The sequence below is a fragment of the Mobula hypostoma genome, chromosome 1 (genome assembly GCF_963921235.1).
Source record: "Mobula hypostoma chromosome 1, sMobHyp1.1, whole genome shotgun sequence".
Lineage (NCBI taxonomy): Eukaryota > Metazoa > Chordata > Chondrichthyes > Myliobatiformes > Myliobatidae > Mobula > Mobula hypostoma.
Window position 1 is genome coordinate 165,624,073 of NC_086097.1, and position 17,997 is coordinate 165,642,069.

A 17,997-nucleotide genomic window follows, 5' to 3' on the forward strand; every position below is an offset into this window, starting at 1 on the left:
ATTCACATTAGAGAGTGCATTTCTGTACAATAATGTCAGAAAAATTAGCAATGGCTACAAACCAGTTCGTGTAATTGAAAAACAAACTCAGTTAAGACCAATTCTCTTTACTCCTTATACAACACCCTCTTAATCGGGTTTAATATCACTGGCATATGTCATGAAATTTGTTGTTTTGCAGTAGCAATACATTGCAGTATATAATAAAACTAAATTACAACTTTTAAACTCTATATAAAATTTTCCTACACATTATAGATTATATGTAGAAGCTGATTACCTGGATCTTCTGCTAGTTTACTTATTCTTTCGAGCACTGCGAGGCAGTCTTTTTCATCATCGCTGACTGCCCGCAGCGTGTCCAGCAAACCTCTTGCTACCATTTGTCTATTAAAGAAAATAAAATTCAAATTCAAAATACTTCAACCTTTCACCATACTTCTGTAAAGAGATGTTATATTTTTCTCTTCTCCACTTCAAAGAATACTTTAGATTTGATTCACCTATAATCACACAGAAAGACACACAAGTGGTACAAAATTGCATCAAATTCTGATTTCAGATGTTATTCTTTGAGAAAAATCAAGCTAATTCGAAATTCACCTGTCATGTACTCAAATTTTCTGATGATTAATTAGACAGCATTGGCAGAAGCCTAGAAATAAGCGCTGGTCTTCTCAGCTACATTAAAAAACATTCTTTACACCATGCAAAGTCCTTTTATTTTGCAATGAAGCAACAGGCAGAGCAAGTACTCAGGTTTTCAATGACGTTGTCAATTTTATTTCCTCAGATTGGAACTACAGAAGAATGTCGTCCCTCCTGGCAGTAAGAGATACTTAGTCTAGCAGAAGCACTACTGTATACTGTTTTGCTTGGGTCATACTATTCCTTCTTCTGATAGACTATTTTCAGATGTTTCACAGTATTGTTCCACAAGCAGCTGGATTTTTCAAAATTGAACTACTTCTTCGCCTCCAAAAGCTGGGCTCCACAATAATTCAGTAGTAATCAGCATTCTTCAATGTGAAACTAACCCAAAAAGGGCCAAAATCTTATTTAATACTCTGAGCCAAACTGATAGATTTGATCCAAGATAGTGGCATCAATTGATTGTTGACCCACCTTAGCAACACAGGAAGGATGATTTAAATTAGATGGAGGCTATCAGCATAAATTATTAAATTCTGATGGGGGGAAAAAAAAACAAAATCTTCATCCAGGACCAATCTGTCCCCAAAGTAGGGGAGGGGAAATGGGTAACCAGACAATCTACAGAATGACTTCCACCATCATTACAGAGAATACATCTTCCACTGCTACTGCAAAAGTCAGTTGGATTTAGAACTTTCTATTGCTAAAATTTGGAATTAAACAACCAAGCTGAAGTTTAATTTTATTAGTTCATGAAGTAGGAAAATTTGCAGGACCATGTGCATTGGACAACAAGCAAGTTAGAATGGGATGAACAGCCTCCATGAATTGTATGACTCTAGATGAATGACTTCTTTGTAAAGAAAATCAATTATACTTGATAGAAAAATGTTGTTCTTTTCATTAAATGTAATACCCAATGCTATCTACCCTGTAACATAAACTGATAAGCATTCACAGGCTTAGTTGCAGTAAAATAATCCAATTACATTAAAATGGAAAATTTCATTTAGTTTTTCTGAAACTGGCAAAATGGTAAATTTCTCTACAAAGTACTTTAACAGATTCTAATTGACAGTGCATAACGTCAGTATGTATTTTGCTGTTAGTTTGTGCCTTACCTATTTCCTCATTGCTAAGTTAAAGCTCTGACTGACAACAAGCTGTGCCATTGAGTAACAGATAGTAGAGATACCAATTTCTATACAGAGTAGCTATTAAAAATGTACTAACATGCAGGAAAATTTTGAATATTTGGATGTTATTCTATTTGAACACAGAAACATATCTAGAATTATTGCTAAGTGCCATCCCATACCTACTAGCAGAAGCTCGATGCAAATCTGTACCTGTCTTTGTATCACAATACATTACATAACACAGATATGTACCAAAAAGTTAAAAGCTTGGATCGGAATTGAAAACAACTTTGCTTCTTCAAATTTTATTTATACTCGGCTCTGTGTTAATCCCACTTTGCTTTAACACTGCACTAGCAAAAAGCTAAAGTTGCACTTCCAGATACATGCGTAAAAAACTGGATCCAAAATCTGCTTGGCAATAGAAGATGAAGATTTACTTTTGACATTGGTTGCCTGTGACTGGTGGTGTTCCAAAGGGAGAAATGCTGGGATCCTTGCTGTTTGTAAATAATTTGATTTGAATAGAAGTGGCATGATCAGTAAGTTCACACATAATGTGAAATCTGGTGAAGTTGCTGATGGTGTGAAAGATGTTCTTAAACTATAGGGTGATATTGATGGGCTGAGTAGCAGCAATGGAGTTTAATCCAGACAAATGCGAGTACTCATGAAGTACTAATAAAGCTAGAACACCACAAATGTTAGGGTCATAAGGTGCTGAGAATCAGAGGAACATTAAGATACAAATTTACAAATATTTGGAGGTGCACCAAGAGGTTGATAATGAGGTTAAGGTATATGGGATACTATGCTTCATGAATACAAGAACAGGAAAGCTAGCTCCAACTTAATAACACATCAGTCAGACCTCAGCTGAAGTACATGCATTTCTAGTCAGCACACTATTAGATAGACAGGATGGCAATGGGAGAGGCTACAGAAATTCACGAGGAAATTGCCTGGGGTGAAGAACAGCACTGATTGAATGGAAAGGCTAAGTCTGTATTCCTTGTAGCAGAGGAAGTTAAAAAAAGGCATGTTACAACTACATATAATTGAGATTATAGACAGGGTTGACGGCAGGAAATTATTCTCTATATCAGAGGCAGATAAAACTAGAGGACATAGGTCAAGGATAAGGGGTGAAATATTTGAAGGATGAAAGGGGGCCTTTATTTTCCTTAGTGGTATCTGGAATACACTGACACAGTGAAAAAAACAGTTGCTTACAGCATTTAAAGAGAGTCTAGATAAGCAATTGAAATCACCTAGGCATAGAAGGCTATGAGCCAAGAGCTGGATGAAGGGATTAACATAATGGGTTAGTGACCACTGGGTGGTGTGGACAAGATGGACCAAACAGGCTGTTTTCTTGTCAAATGATTTTATAATTAAAATCATAGGACTTCCTTTAATATCAGCAACAGCTCAAGATATTCAATGACTAAACATTGGGAAAAATTAATTCAAAGAATAAGCAATGTGTCAAAAATGGTATTTTAGAAAACATGTTCAGTATAGATGGTAATGTTTTAACTAACTACACAAGTGATCAGTTAAACCTTCTGGTTCCTGGCTGAGTAACCAAGTCGGCAACAAACTACTGTACCTTTCCACATTAGAAACCTCTTGGATGAAGTCGACTCTATCATTGGCAGAAAAAAAACCTTCAATCTGATGGGAACATCTGTGATGTACAGCCAATAAGTGATGCAATTAGGACAGGCCCACTCACACATAAAGATGTCAGCTGTCAAAACTTTGAATCATTTTGAATGCTTCCTGTATTCAAAGCAGTAAAAAAAACAGATGGGTTCACTCGCCCCATCACTGAACTGTTCCCACAGCCTATAGATTCATTTTCAAAGTCTCTTCATTTCATGTTCTTGACATTTATTTCTTCTATGGATTTTTCCCCCTTTTGTTTTTGTACAATTTTTTGTCTTTTGCACATTGATGGTTTGTCTGTCCTGTTGGGGCAGTCTTTCATTAATTCTATTGGGTTTCTTGTATTTATAGTGTATGCCCACAAGAAAATGAATCCCAGGGCTGTATATGGTGACATATATGTACTTTGATAATAAATGTTATTTTGAACTATGATTACATTACTGAAATTTCATTAACTTTAAAAACACAATTGCCTTTTAAAAAAAAGTTGGAGAAACCACACAAACATTACTAATACTTACTTCAGTCCCTTACAGCTGTTCCTCTGTATTGAAATTAATAAATGTACGTATCACTGGTCAATTGCTGGAAATTCCTACGACTTCTTTAGACCTCATACAATACAAAGCCAGAGCTGAATCTGAGATTCAGCAATGACTTGCTGTCAGGAGGATCAAGACCTCACACACACACACGGAAATCCTGAACTTGTTAGACGGAAATGCCAGCAGTTCCAAATGGAATTGACTGCATTTTACTGAAAAAGGCAATAGCTTAGATTGATAAAAATCCATCACAGCACTAAGATGTCATAACCAATTAGAATCTAAAGTTAGTAGCACAACATTACCACTGGCAACGGTTCTGCTATCTCAAACGGACATAAAGCACCTCATGGCACCATTTCTAGGAATGTTCTCCTCAGTAATCTAGTTAATATTAATATATTAACTCCCTAAATATTACCCATTTTCTCATCATGAGGTCATAAAAATGAAATCCATGCTTTTTGTAATTTATGCAAGCCTGTTCACAAGTCTTATTTCATTTTGTACTGCCTTATTGGCCAATTTAAAATCACATTTTTTAAATGCACTTTCAGCTTTTGCCTTCTTTTCTGGAAGCATCTCAGGATCAAGGACACTTTACTTCTACCCTGATTTTATTCGTTCTGAAGTAATTGAGGAGGCCAATTCGAGCAGGAGCTGCCCAACAAGGTGAACATGTAGATGATTACAAAGAACTTTACTCCTTTGCCTCTTTATACCTGCCTCTTAAGTGCTCCTAATGCCTGGATTGACTACAGTTCCACCTTCAATACTATAGTTCCAAGCAAACCCATCTCCAAATTCCCAAACCTGGGACAGAAAACCTTCCGTTGCAACTGGATCCTTGACTTCCAGACCAAAAGACTGCAATCAGTTAGGATGGGCAGCAAAACCTCCCCACGATTTAAAAACTTTATATGTTAATGAATATGGCAGACAGCTTTTATAGAACTTCCACTAAACTAATCTTTCACAAAACCCAAACCCAATTTGCAGGACTACTAGAATTCTGTATAATCAAAATTAATTGAAAAGCTCATGTGAAGTGTATAGTTGTTTCCCTTCTGTGAAGAAAAGCTAACTTTACTTATCAGAAGTTATGCACTTGTTCATGCGGGTCAAATCCATTTTTATTGCACAAAACCTCTCATTTCACAGTTCTTGCATCAATAAATAAAACATTAAATTCTTCCCTCATTTTCATCACTTCTGCACTAAACCTGCCATAACTGCACAACACATGACACAATCATGAACACATTTTCATTTCCTTCCCCAAAACTTAAGAGTTTATTTTGTAACAAATCACATAGCTGCATTTGAAAAACACACAAGCAAAACAAATTCAGTTGTTGCTGGAAATCCAAGCAACACACACAAAGTGCTGAAGGAACAAGGGTTTGCATTGATTATTCACTGTATTTGGCCTGCTGCGTACTCCAGCATTTTGGAAAATACACTGTGGAATCTGCACCTAATCTTGCTATAATATTCATATGACTGCATTGATACTTTAATTAAACACTACGTTGCAATTTGGTAGCACATAGAAAGGCCACATACATTTGCCCACAAGCCGCCAGTGTTGGATACCTCTATAATTTGTGTCACGGACAGGGAAAAAACGAAAATCTAACTGGATTTTTCTCAAGCTCCAAAAGATTATTAGCATAAAATCAAGATACAGTTCTAATATCTAATCAAATTAATGAATAGCTTTAGTCTCAGAAATTTGTGTCTCTATGCAAGTGCTGCAGAGTCTAGAATAGTAGGAAATGCTGCACCTTTCTAGTATGTTTCAGTACACTGAACTCCACCTCCTGTACATTGAAAGTTGCTGTGCATGCCTTTCCAGCTCTCACTTAGATTTTTATATCATTTTATCATTGCAACTGAGACAAAGGCACACCTACAAATGACATAGCTACCGTAAACAAGAAAGTTGATATGAATATCCGAAACAGGACTTCAAGTGAAGCAAAATAAAGTGTACTCACAGTTATGGCACACCACAAAGTGCAAGGGTTTGCAATGATTATTCACTGTATTTTTGCTGAAAGGGTGTTGGGCATTTTGTTTTAGGCATTTACCCATTGTAACATTGAAGAGTTTGCTAACCAACCAATGCAGAGATCATGCAAATAGAGTTCTTCCTCAAGTTAAATGCACACCAGACACATAGACCCAAAGCCAGAAGTCAGGTGCAGATTGCCAAGAGCAAAGGAACAAAAACCTTCTTTCACATACTCTCAGCTAGGTCTAGGTGCCTTCAGCTACTGTTGAACTGATTAAAGCTTGAAACTGAACAATACAACTTTCCATAAACTTAACTATTCAATCATTTCCCTCTCCATAAAGTTTTGGAATACCAAATTATCAATGGTTGTGAGTTAAAAAAAAATACAGCCTCAATGCTAGCTACCAATTCACAATGTTGATCACATGCATTATTTCCGAAGAACCGAAAAAAAATTCAGTCTGCATTCAGAAGCTTTTAAGTGTTGCTAATAAACTAGCAGCTGCTCTAAACTAGTTTTTAAATGCAATCATTAAATAGTTGTGTTAAGTCAATTTACGATTGATGCTTGCCATGATGTAATGAGAAATTTGTCAAAACATAGTCTAAGTAGCAAGTCACAATTAACACTGCTCCCCTCCCAAATGCTGTTAATTCATGTAAACTTCATTGGGAATGAGAACCAGCACTGAGAAATTTAGGTTTATTGAATAAAACAATATCAGGGGATGAACTGCTATTTCACTCAATATTCACTCATACACAATTCTCAGCCGGGATCTGCAAACTAAAGTTGACAACTGCTCTTCCCTAAAGTTCAAAGGGCTTCACAGCTACAGAAGTTAAGATCAGTTAATGTAGCACAGACCAAAACTTGAACCTGATGAAGAGATTGCAGATACTGGAATCTAGAACAAAAAAACGTAACTGCTGGAGGAACTGAGCAAGCTGAGCAGCATCTTAAGGGGGTGGGTGGAGGAACTGCTTCAGCTAAAGAATCTATATCAAAACTTAAACATGCCTGCTTACAACTCAGTGCTACCCCAATTAGATACTCACATAATAAATGCTTAATGCAAAGTAAAAAGTATGCTATTAGATCATGACTAATTTCAGTGTTACTTGTGAAAATATACTTGAAAAGTTTAAAATGCAAATAGTGCTGTATTGTAAGAATTTATCTTAATCAATCATAAAATGTCCAAGTAATATTGTCATGTTCCACTAACAAAAAGGATGATTTTCTTGCCCGTATGGATTTTAAAATTGACTCCACCTAGCCACCCAATACAGGTCAGCAATTTGGGCTATAAAATTGATTACTGAAACATTATTTTTCTGGAAGGTAAAATAGAAGATAAATATTTCAGATTTGTCTGTATAAATGCACTTCTTCACATCATACCTGTTAAATGTGTTCTCACTAGCAATGTACTTATCCAGTCGACCCAACGGTGTTAACATCTCGTCTTGAGACACAAAATCCAAGGCTGAAGGTATAATAAGGACATCAGACTCTGAGCTGTAGTCATCCACACCAACTGGCAGAGACATCAGAAATGTTATTTGCAATTGCAACCTGTTTAATCTGTAAATCTGAATGATTCCTTACATACAGTGCTGGTATATTGGAAAATCCACATAAACTCAAACCACCGGCCTGATCACAGTTGATATTAAAAACTCAAGAAGCTATAGGCTGTAAAGCATTGCTTGCTTCTACCACTATAATACTTTGATAAATTCACTGACAATTACAAACACAAGACACTGCAAATGCTGGTATATGGAATGAAAAGCAAACTACTGGAGAAGGTCAGCATGTTGAGTAACACCTATAGGTGGTTTCAGAACAAATAGCTGACATTCCCGGTTAAGACCCTGCATCAGGACTGAAAGTGAAGAGGGGAGATGTCCGATATAAAGCAAGGGAAAGGAGTGAGACAGGGACCAGTAACACAGAAAACACGGGAATCTCTCTCCTTTAATGGCTCCTAAAATCATCTTCCTTATTGGCTTCCAGCAATTGTAGCCTTTTTATCCCTATTCATTATCCTCCATCTCCACCTTCACCCTCCACTACCCACACCACCCCCAACGTGGCTCCATCAGATCCCTTCCCCCCGCCCTTGTCTGCCCATCACTCTCCTGCCTCTGTCTCCCAACTCCACTCATTTCCCTCCCTTACTTGGCTGCTTCTAATATCATCATCCCTCATACCATCTCAAATCCATCTCTTACCTTCAGGCCCAACTTGCCTCTCCTAACAGCAACACAACTCCTTTTTCCCCATTAGATGCTGCTTGACTGGCTGAGTTCTTCCAATAGATTGTTTACTGCTCACTGAAATATATCTTCAATGATTTCACAAAGCCAACTGTATAACCACATTAATGAGACCTTCTTCTAGGCTTTCAACTACACAAAACATAGCTTATATGATTAAGTGAAGCTACTATGCAGCTGAATTACTGGTCTCAAAATTACTGGAAAGGAGGAAGAGAACAGTCGTCCCTTCGTCAATTTTGACAAGGTTTCCTGACAAACAATAGTTCCATTGTAGCTTTGATAACATCAGAATCAGGCAGCTGATTTAGAAGGGAGTGTTCTTCCTCCACATCTGCTACACGCTTAACCGAAGCCTCAGTAAGTTAAATCCTGAGACCTCAAATGATTTAAGAAGAAAAATACAACGTAATCCTTTCTCTTGAAGATTCAGCATTCAAGTAGCCTTTCCAAAGAGATGCTGAATTAACCTGGAATAAATAATCAAATTTTAAGTTCTTTCCTGATTATTATTTGATAATAGCAGTAAATGGGTGGTTGCCCAGTTGAGACAAAATTTCCTCTTGGTTAAACAATTTGCCAGAATTAATAATACACAACCTTGAATGGTCTTAGAGAACATCCAATATCCGAGAAACGGGCATGAAATTCTTGACTGAGCCAAGATACAAAGGGAGTCGATTTTCGGTTTAAAGAGATACGCAAAGAAGCTACAACTTCTGCCTTATTTAAATCTGCCGTTGACTGACATGTTCCAGGGTGTAGAAATACATGCTGAGGCTCACACTGAAGCTTGGTGCACCCAACACAAAAGCTGTGGTGAAGGATCACAGTGTAGGCTCCTTCCGATACTACACATAGAGGCTAAATCAAATATAGAAGCCCCGAAACATAGAAATGGCGCATCACCCCTGGGGGCCACAATTAGCAATAGTGCTATGGTTTGGGAAAAAATCAAGTTACACTGAACGCTTTGAATATAAATAATATATTATGTTTATTCTTGTATCCTTTTTATTATGAATCAAATTTATTTTTGAAATTAAAAAATAAATCCTTAAGAAACTTAATTTAGATTGCTAAAAATTTTCCAAACTAACTCAATATTAAGACACAGAATAGATAATCAAGTTAAAGTGGAAGACCAAACCAGAGTTCTGATGAGGAAACTGGTAGGAACGTGCCAAGCAATTTAGTACAATAAATTATCCCATTACAAACTTCTACATGTACTCCACATCTTTAACACAGTACAAATATCTCCCTGAAAGCTACACTGATAAATAAAAAGTGAACTCATATGAACATTGGTAGTGCATAGAGTTCTAATTATTCCACACCCACAATCATTTATTACTCTGTCCTGGATGGTCCCAAGCCTGGATGTGAAAGGAGGAAGATTGGGAATGGGGCTAGCAACCCCTACAGGCCCAGGACAGAGGACTCTGTTGATGGCCTAAGTCCCAGTAGAGGTGATGGGATTAAGAACAATCATTTATATCCTCGAGCCAGTCAGTTGTTAAAGTGGTTTGCATGCATGACTAATTCTGTTGAGCAATAAGCACAGGACCAGACTCAATATTGACGTAGAGGGATTATAATCAGTACCAGATGGATATATGGACCCTGTACAGATTACAGAGGAGGTGGTGTTTGCTATCCTGAGGCAACTCAGTGTGGATAAATCCCCAGGGCCTGACAAGGTGCTCCCTTGGAACCTTCAAGAGGTGTGCAGAAATTGTGGGGCCCTAGCAGATATTGATATCATGCTCAGCGACATGAGAGGTACCAGAGGATTGGAGAATTGCCAATGTTGTTCCACTGTTATAAAGAAGTTGTAAACATAAACCAGGAAATTATAGGCTGGTGTGTCTGACATCAGTTGTAAGAAAGTTATTGGAATGTATTCTAAGGGACTGGATATACAAGTAGTTGGATAGACATGGACTAATTAAAGATAGCCGGCATGGTTCAGTGGGTGGTAGGTTGTGCCTAATCAATCTCATAGAGTTCTTCAAGGAAGTTACCAGTAAAGTGGATGTTATCTAAATGGACTTTAGCAAGGCATTTGACAAGGTCCAGCATGGGAGGTTGGTCAGGAGGTTCAGTCACTTGGCATTCAAGATGAGGTGATAATTAGATTAGACATTGCTTTGTGGGAGAAGCCAGAGGGTGGTAGTTGAAGGTTGCCTCTCTGACTGGAAGTGGTGTGCCACAGGGATCAGTGCTAGGTCCTTTGTTGTTTGTCATCTATATCAATGATCTAGATGATAATGTGATTAACTGGATCAGCAAATTTGCAGATGGCAGCAACATTGGGGGTGTAGTGGACAGGGAGGAAGGCTATTCTGGCTTGCAGAGGAATCATCAGTTGGAAAAATGGGCTGAAAAATAGCAGATCGAATTTAATGCAGACAAGTGCAAGGTTTTGCACTTCAGTAGGACCAACCAGGGTAGGTCTTACACAGTGAACGGTAAGGCACCGAGGAGTATGATAGAATAAAGGAATTTGGGAATACAGGTCCATAATTCATTGAAAGTGGCAGCACATGTAGATAGGGTCGTTAAGAAAGCTCTTGGCACATTGGCATTCATAGATCAATGTAATGAGTACAGGAGACTGGATGTTATGTTGAATTGTACAAGACTCTGGTGAGGCCCAATTTGGAGCACTGCATGCAGCTTTGGTCACCTACCTACAGGAAAGATGAAAACAAGGTTGAAAGCATATAGAGAAAATTTACGAAGATGTTACCGGTTCTGGAGGACCTGAGTTACAGGGAAGGCTGAATTGGTTAAGACCGTATTCCTTAGAATGTAGAAGATTGCGAGATTTGATAGAGGTATATAAAATTATCAGCAGTATAGATAGGATAAATGCAAGCAGGCTTTTTCCACTAAGGTTGGGTGGGACTACAACCCGAGGTCATGGTTTAAGGGGAACACGAGGGGAAACACTTCACCCAGAGGGTCACAAGAGTGTGGACTGAGGTGCATGCAAGCTCAACATCAACTTTTAAGGGAAGTTTAGATATGTACATGGATGGTAACGGTATGGAAGACGATGGTCCCAGTGCAGGTCAAAGGGGGTAGGCAGTCCAAATGGTTTTGGCATGGACTAGATGGGCCAAAGAGCTGCTTCTGCAGTGTACTCCTCTATGACTAACTCTACGTCATAGAATTAATTTGCTGTTCTCTATTGGCTCAAACATGGAGTAAATGCCCATGAAAAGAGGCAAATCAGCACTAGAGTTCTGATGCCTTCTATTAGACCTGTGTCATGGAATGTATAGAGCCTACAGGAAGGATAACAACAAAGGACACAGGTGCTGCAAATTCATAAATAAACTTCATTAATAAATCAAGCTTCATTATTATAATAGCTAGCCTTTTCACTTTTGGATGGTGCCAACAATTTAAAATGCTATCTCAAACATTTTCCCTCTCGTTTCCCATACCCCTTCACCCTTACTGCAACAGCGGCAACATCTAATAAAGTTGGAAGATTTGTTCAGATGGTTTCCTTTCTTGGACTCCAATTTGACCCACTATCAATGACCATGCTGTTATTCAATGTTTAAAGGTATTACATCTGCTGCATGCTAGCAATATTTTCAAATACACTTTCCAAGTATAACTGCTACTACACTCTTCCCTATCCTTCTTCAGAAGATGCATTAATTTGTAACTTACCGGATGTCTACATGTTCTGTTTCATTTCTACATTTAAAACAATGAATCAGAATATGAAGACTATTTAGTTCTCACTGCCATCACTAAAAGCAATACTAAGATCAACCTTGGTTTTATTGGACACTCATTTCCAGGGCCCATTTCCTTACATCTACAAGTCTCTTTAACTCATACTTCGTTGTTACTTACTCTGGTAAATTCTCTCGTTAGTTTTATACCATTTGTTCACATCAGATTCGACTAACAACATTAGATTGAATATTAACAAAGTCGAATCCAATCTACAATGAACAAAGGTATTATTAATATAACATTCAGTGCATGGGTTTACTTTTATTTCACATTAGCTGAAATTTGCTTTTATCACCATTGATCTGTGAAATTGTAACAAATAAAATATAGCTAAAAGTCAAATAGGGAAGTTTAGATAAGTGGGAGAAATGGATCCTTTACATACTTTAGCAAAATTTAAAAGACATTTTATGAATAACATGCTATCATGCCACTACATTGCAGTTACTAGCCACATTACAGAAGATATTTCAAACTACTTTACTAGGACTGTGGGTGGCTTACAATGTTAATTGCAATTCTAAAATGGTAATAGGAAATGCATGAATTGGCAACTGTGATGAAAGCCTTTCAAATATTCGAATCCAGATTACCCATGTCATTATTAATAAACAAGAACAAGGTTGGAGGAAATATACAATTGAGAGATAACAGCCTTCATAACTGACACTTACTGACAATGCAGCAAAGAAACTTTGCTTATGCTGATCTGCACATTAGCCCATCCTCCCATGTCAAAAACTGCAAACAGGATCTTTCAAGTACTTGTGCAAAAAAAACCCTGTTTTGATGTAGATCTAAAAACTCAAAAATTGCATGCTATAAAACACCAAAAACTAGGTTTACAGAATTACGTCCTGAAAATATTCTGCAAAACACTAAGATGAGCTATCTTCTCTCATCTACCATAAAAGGTAAGGTATTGCTAACAATTGAACCATTGAATCCCAATTTGCAGCCAACTTCTTTGAACACACTAGCCCCCATATATTTCAAATGGGTACAGAAACCAAAATTAAAAATCCATCTTGTAGAAAATTCTTCAAAATAGACAGGTGAACTATTTTAGGATTCTGCCAATGCCACTTGAAGGTGTGTTGTGCACAACAAGATCAAGTTAGCTACATGAAATTATCCACCTTTTACCAAAGGCACCTCAATTTACAGTGCATCTCCCGAATATTTAGATGATATCAGGAAATCAAAGAAAAATCAGATGCAAATCTGAAGTCCACTAGGTCACAAGCTCTCACAGTGATGATTCATTATTTAACACTTCTACAATATGTACTATATTTTAAACATTTAACAAGCTATTAAAAGGTGCTGAAAATATGACCATAATATACAGTAACACATCTGAGCTTGTGGATCACATCAAAAATGTCACCATGTATTGCATACAAAACACAGTCATCTACCATCTTCCATGCAACAACCAGGTTAGTAACAAAATATTAGATAGACCTTCCTTTGGTCCAAAAACTGCTTGGTTCCTTATATTCTCACAATGAACAGCTCCTCTACACATTGGATATACATGCAGGAAAGACTTGTGCACATGCTACAACGACCACTGCTGATGCATCGATCACCACACTAATGGAATTCACTAAAAAAGTAAATACCACCCATTGTCATAAACCTGCTATGCAAATAAATACTATCAAAAATGAACACACACGAAACAGAAGATCTACAACTATACACAAAGTCCTCATTATCTGCAGTTCTGTGCACTGGCGACTTAACAATGTAATGCTGGCTGCCTTGGTAAATACAGCAGAATCCTCTTTCCAGGGCCCAGTGACTCCTACTGAGCTAAAATGCCTTTGATGCTTTCTGCTGACAGGTAAGGAAATATCAACAATGTGCGCCCAGAATTGGGAACAACAGGGCTCAGGAATGTGAACAAGTTTGTAGTCAGAGCCAGGCATTGGAATGTGCAGTTCGAAGCCAAGGTATTGATTAGGAACATGGGGAGATTTAGGGCTAGATCTGAGTCAATAGTATGCATTAAGTGCAAAGTCAGAGCTAGGGTTGGGACTTGGGTTGCATTGTAAAGCTAAACATACAAGCTGAAATTATTCATGGAGGGGTTGGCTGCTTTATACACTGGAATTGCTTCATTATTCTCACGTACCAAGATACAGTGAAAAGCATATCTCACAAATTGTTCATATAGATCCAATCATGACACAGTTCATTGAGCTAAAACAATAACAGACTGCAGAATAAAGTCCAACAACTACAGAGAAAATGCAGTGCAGGTACAAGTTCAAGATATAACGAAGTAGATTGCGAGGTCAAGAGTCCATCTATTGTACGAGGGAACAGTGGGGCTGAAGCTGTCCATGAGCCTGGTGGGAGGTGCTTTCAGCCTTGTGCATCTTCTGCTATTTACAAGAGGGGAGATGAGAGCATGTCTGGGGTAGGCGGCGTATTTGATCATGCTGCCTGCTTTACTGAGACAGTAAGTATAGACAGATTGCAGCCATAGCGTCAATATCACTGGCCTTGGTGCGGTGCAAGTGCATTTTTTTTTAATCCATAGGAAGTCCTATCTTTTGCAAATAGTGAGGTCTTGGTGTATATTTTAGAAAATCTGCCTGTTGAAACATGAAGGACAAAAATCAATGATCACTAAAACGTGCAAAATAGGAAAGGAACACATGTGATTAATGCAGAGATTTCATGACCAACTGCACTATTTTCCAGCTCAATTTAAACATGAAAATATTCCATAATAAATCATGAAAACCCTACTTTTTTAATATTCACTGGACTAAACTCCTGCTACCACTTGACAGCTTATGACTGAATTCAAAAACAAATAAAAGGGTGGTTTTAATTTCCTAAATTGCTTCTAGAAAACTTGTTGGAATTTTAATCATGTTGACAATATTTCCAGGTCTTTATTTTAATAAATCAGACTATCAACAGAAAACTACTGCAACATTTGGGCTAAAGAAGGAAAATTAATTCTGACTGGTTACCTACTGGAAACAGGCAACAGCAAAAGAGGATAGGATCAGGCCTTGGCTATGATGCAGTTGAAAAGCCTGCTACCACTCACCATCCAAGTCACACATGAAAAATGGGCACTTGGACTAAATACTGGAGCGCACCCGTAGGTACAAAACGGCAACCCAGCATGGAGTCAAACAGCACCTTAAAAATAAGCGGAGGGAGGAAAAAAAATCAACTGGACGCCAGTGGTCTGACAAGTACTTTGACACTTTCATTGCGCAACTCAACGCACTTAATCCTGGGCAAACCCTGTGAAACAACAGTACTCCAAACATTTTTAACTGAGACACAAAGTGACAGCAGACGGTTCAACTAACACATTTCCGATTTCAAACCCTCGCATTCTTAAAATACTTCTAATGATTTTTACATTAAAATACTAATTATAAAAAACTATTTATACCAATTCCTTCCTTAAAATTTATTTTTAAAAGACAATTCATTAGCGGCTGAAATTCTGCTTCAGCTCCGACTAACCCCCCCCCCCCACCTTCTTGCAACTACATTCCCTCGAAAACAATAAAACCAAACACTGGAAACATCTTAACTGTCTCCGGCCTCTCTCCGGCTCCGGTGAATCTTGTATCTCATGCATCTAGTCGGGTGTTTTTCGAAGGGGCATTTAGGGTTTACTCCCCCCCCCACCCCCCGTTCTGGCACTGCTGCCAACTCCGTGAGGGCGAACTCACCGAAAACGGAGCGGAGGGAAAAGCCTGAGGGGACGGGAACAGTCGCCCGGGGATCGGCCCTGAACCCAGACCCTGGATACTGACCCCTGGGCCCGGGATCCAAGGAAAGGAGGCCAAAACCCGGGCCTGGAGCAAGACCCTAAGCTTCCCTTCCTACCTCCCCCTATCCCAATTCCTCCGGACCCCGCCCCTGAGGACCCGGGCCCAGACCCCACTCACATCCGTCCAGTTCTTCCTGCAGCTCCTCCTGCACCAGCGACAAATCTGCAACAAATCAGGCGGGGGAGAGAAAGATGATTTCAAACATCGAGCCCGGAAAAATGGAAATGTAGAGAGAGAGAAAAAACTCCTCAAAATTTAACAACCAAGTTTTTCCTTGTAAAACGTTTTTAAACTAAAAAAATAAAATCTCAATACACACTTGTCGAAATTAAACATTAAATGCATGCAAACTGAATTTGTTCAGATGACGATTTTTTCCAGTATATTAATTAAATAAATAAATAGGAGCCAGCTCTCCCCTACCCGCCATCTTGCCCCCCTGGTCCTACATTTAAAACGCTCCGCACGCCCTGGTTGTATACATGAACGTGTGTGTCTCTACGAGACTAGCCGGACAACGCACATTGCACCCGAGAAAAGGGCCCGCTGTCCCAGGGACTGAAGCACCAGAGCCGAGCAGAAAGGTGTATGAGCATTAGATTTGATATTTCCTTTTTATAAATATATATGAAGCCTTTTAACATGAATAACTTTAATGAACATCTAATGATAACAGTGTAGTTCTTTTATAGACCAATAAGAGTCGTAATATCTCATGGAATAATAGAAAACACAGGAACTGCTTAGCAGAATTCAGATTTCCAACACCCATTGTAATTCGCGCTAACATTTATGGGAATCAATCAGTGAAATTAGAGGAATCCTAATATGATTGAAACCAGTCCTGATGAAGGGTCTCAGCCCAAAGCATTGACTGTTTATTCATTGCCATAGATGCTGCCTGATCTACTGAGTTCCTCCAGCATTTTGTGTGTGTTTGCTATGATTGAAACGATTTTAATTGTTTTGGAGATTATATATGATAATTATATAGTCGCCCATCTTTGCCTATCTTAAGAAAATGAGGCCCCTCCTGGTGATAATACAGTGTTGTTGAGTAGAATAAACCAAAGAAGGCAATAGTAATACTTTAAGGATGACGTTTAGGGATACACAATAGAATAGGGGTGGAAGTCAAAATGGTTTCCTTAAGGGGAAATCTTGCGTGACAAATTTGTTGGAATTCTTTGAGGAAAAAAAAACATGTATGATAGAAAAGGACAGTCAGTCGATGCTGTTTACTTGGATTTTTATAGGGCCTGTGATAAGCTGCCACATATGAGGCTGCCAAACAACATTCAAGGGCATGGTATTACAGAAAAGATACCAGAATGGATAGAAGACCGGCTGACTGGTAGGAAGTAAAGAATGGGAATAAAGGGCACCTTTTTTTAGTGGTGTTCCGCAAGGGTCAATGTTGGGTCAGCTACTTTTCATGTTGTATGTTAATAATCTGGATGATGGAATTGATGGCTTTGTTGTCAAATTTGCTGATGATACAAGGACAGGTGGAGGGGCAGGTAGTGTTGAGGAGGCAGAGGCTACGCAGAAGGACTTAGATTAGAAGAATGGGCAAAGATGGAGTAGCTGGAATACAGTGCCAGGAAGTGTGTGGTCATGCACTTTTTTAGAAGGAATAAATGCATAGACTATTTTCTAAATGGGGAGAAAATTCAAAAATCAGAGGTGCAAAGGGACTTAGAATCATTGTGCAGAATTCCCTAAAGGTTAACTTGCTGGTTGAGTCGGTGGTGAGAAAGGCAAATGGAATATTAGCAAACAACAGGAATTCTGCAGATGCTGGAAATTCAAGCAACATACATCAAAGTTGCTGGTGAACGCAGCAGGCCAGGCAGCATCTATAGGAAGAGGCGCAGTCGACGTTTCAGGCCGAGACCCTTCGTCAGGACTAACTGAAGGAAGAGTGAGTAAGGGATTTGAAAGGGGGAGGGGGAGATGCAAAATGATAGGAGAAGACAGGAGGGGGAGGGATGGAGCCGAGAGCTGGACAGGTGATAGGCAGAAGGGGATACGAGAGGATCATGGGACAGGAGGTCTGGGAAGAAAGACGGGGGGGGTGACCCAGAGGATGG

The 17,997-nt window shown here is 38.7% G+C and overlaps 1 protein-coding gene across 10 annotated transcripts in view; it reads right to left on the minus strand.

Annotated features, from left to right (window-relative positions):
- Positions 1 to 16,407, minus strand: part of LOC134352043 (serine/threonine-protein phosphatase 4 regulatory subunit 1-like) — a 76,428-nt gene extending 60,021 nt beyond the window's left edge. Inside the window, exons 1-5 of one of the 10 annotated variants that reach the window (XM_063059123.1) lie at positions 16,328 to 16,333; positions 16,022 to 16,066; positions 12,201 to 12,292; positions 7,438 to 7,573; positions 281 to 387 (exon numbers count right to left, since the gene is read on the minus strand). In XM_063059123.1, coding sequence (XP_062915193.1) covers positions 281 to 387; positions 7,438 to 7,573; positions 12,201 to 12,261 — 304 coding nt within the window. In that variant the 5' untranslated portion in view covers positions 12,262 to 12,292; positions 16,022 to 16,066; positions 16,328 to 16,333. The other 9 variants (XM_063059113.1, XM_063059130.1, XM_063059149.1 and 6 more) reach the window with 9 other exon arrangements.
- Between the last annotated feature and the right edge of the window lie 1,590 nt (positions 16,408 to 17,997).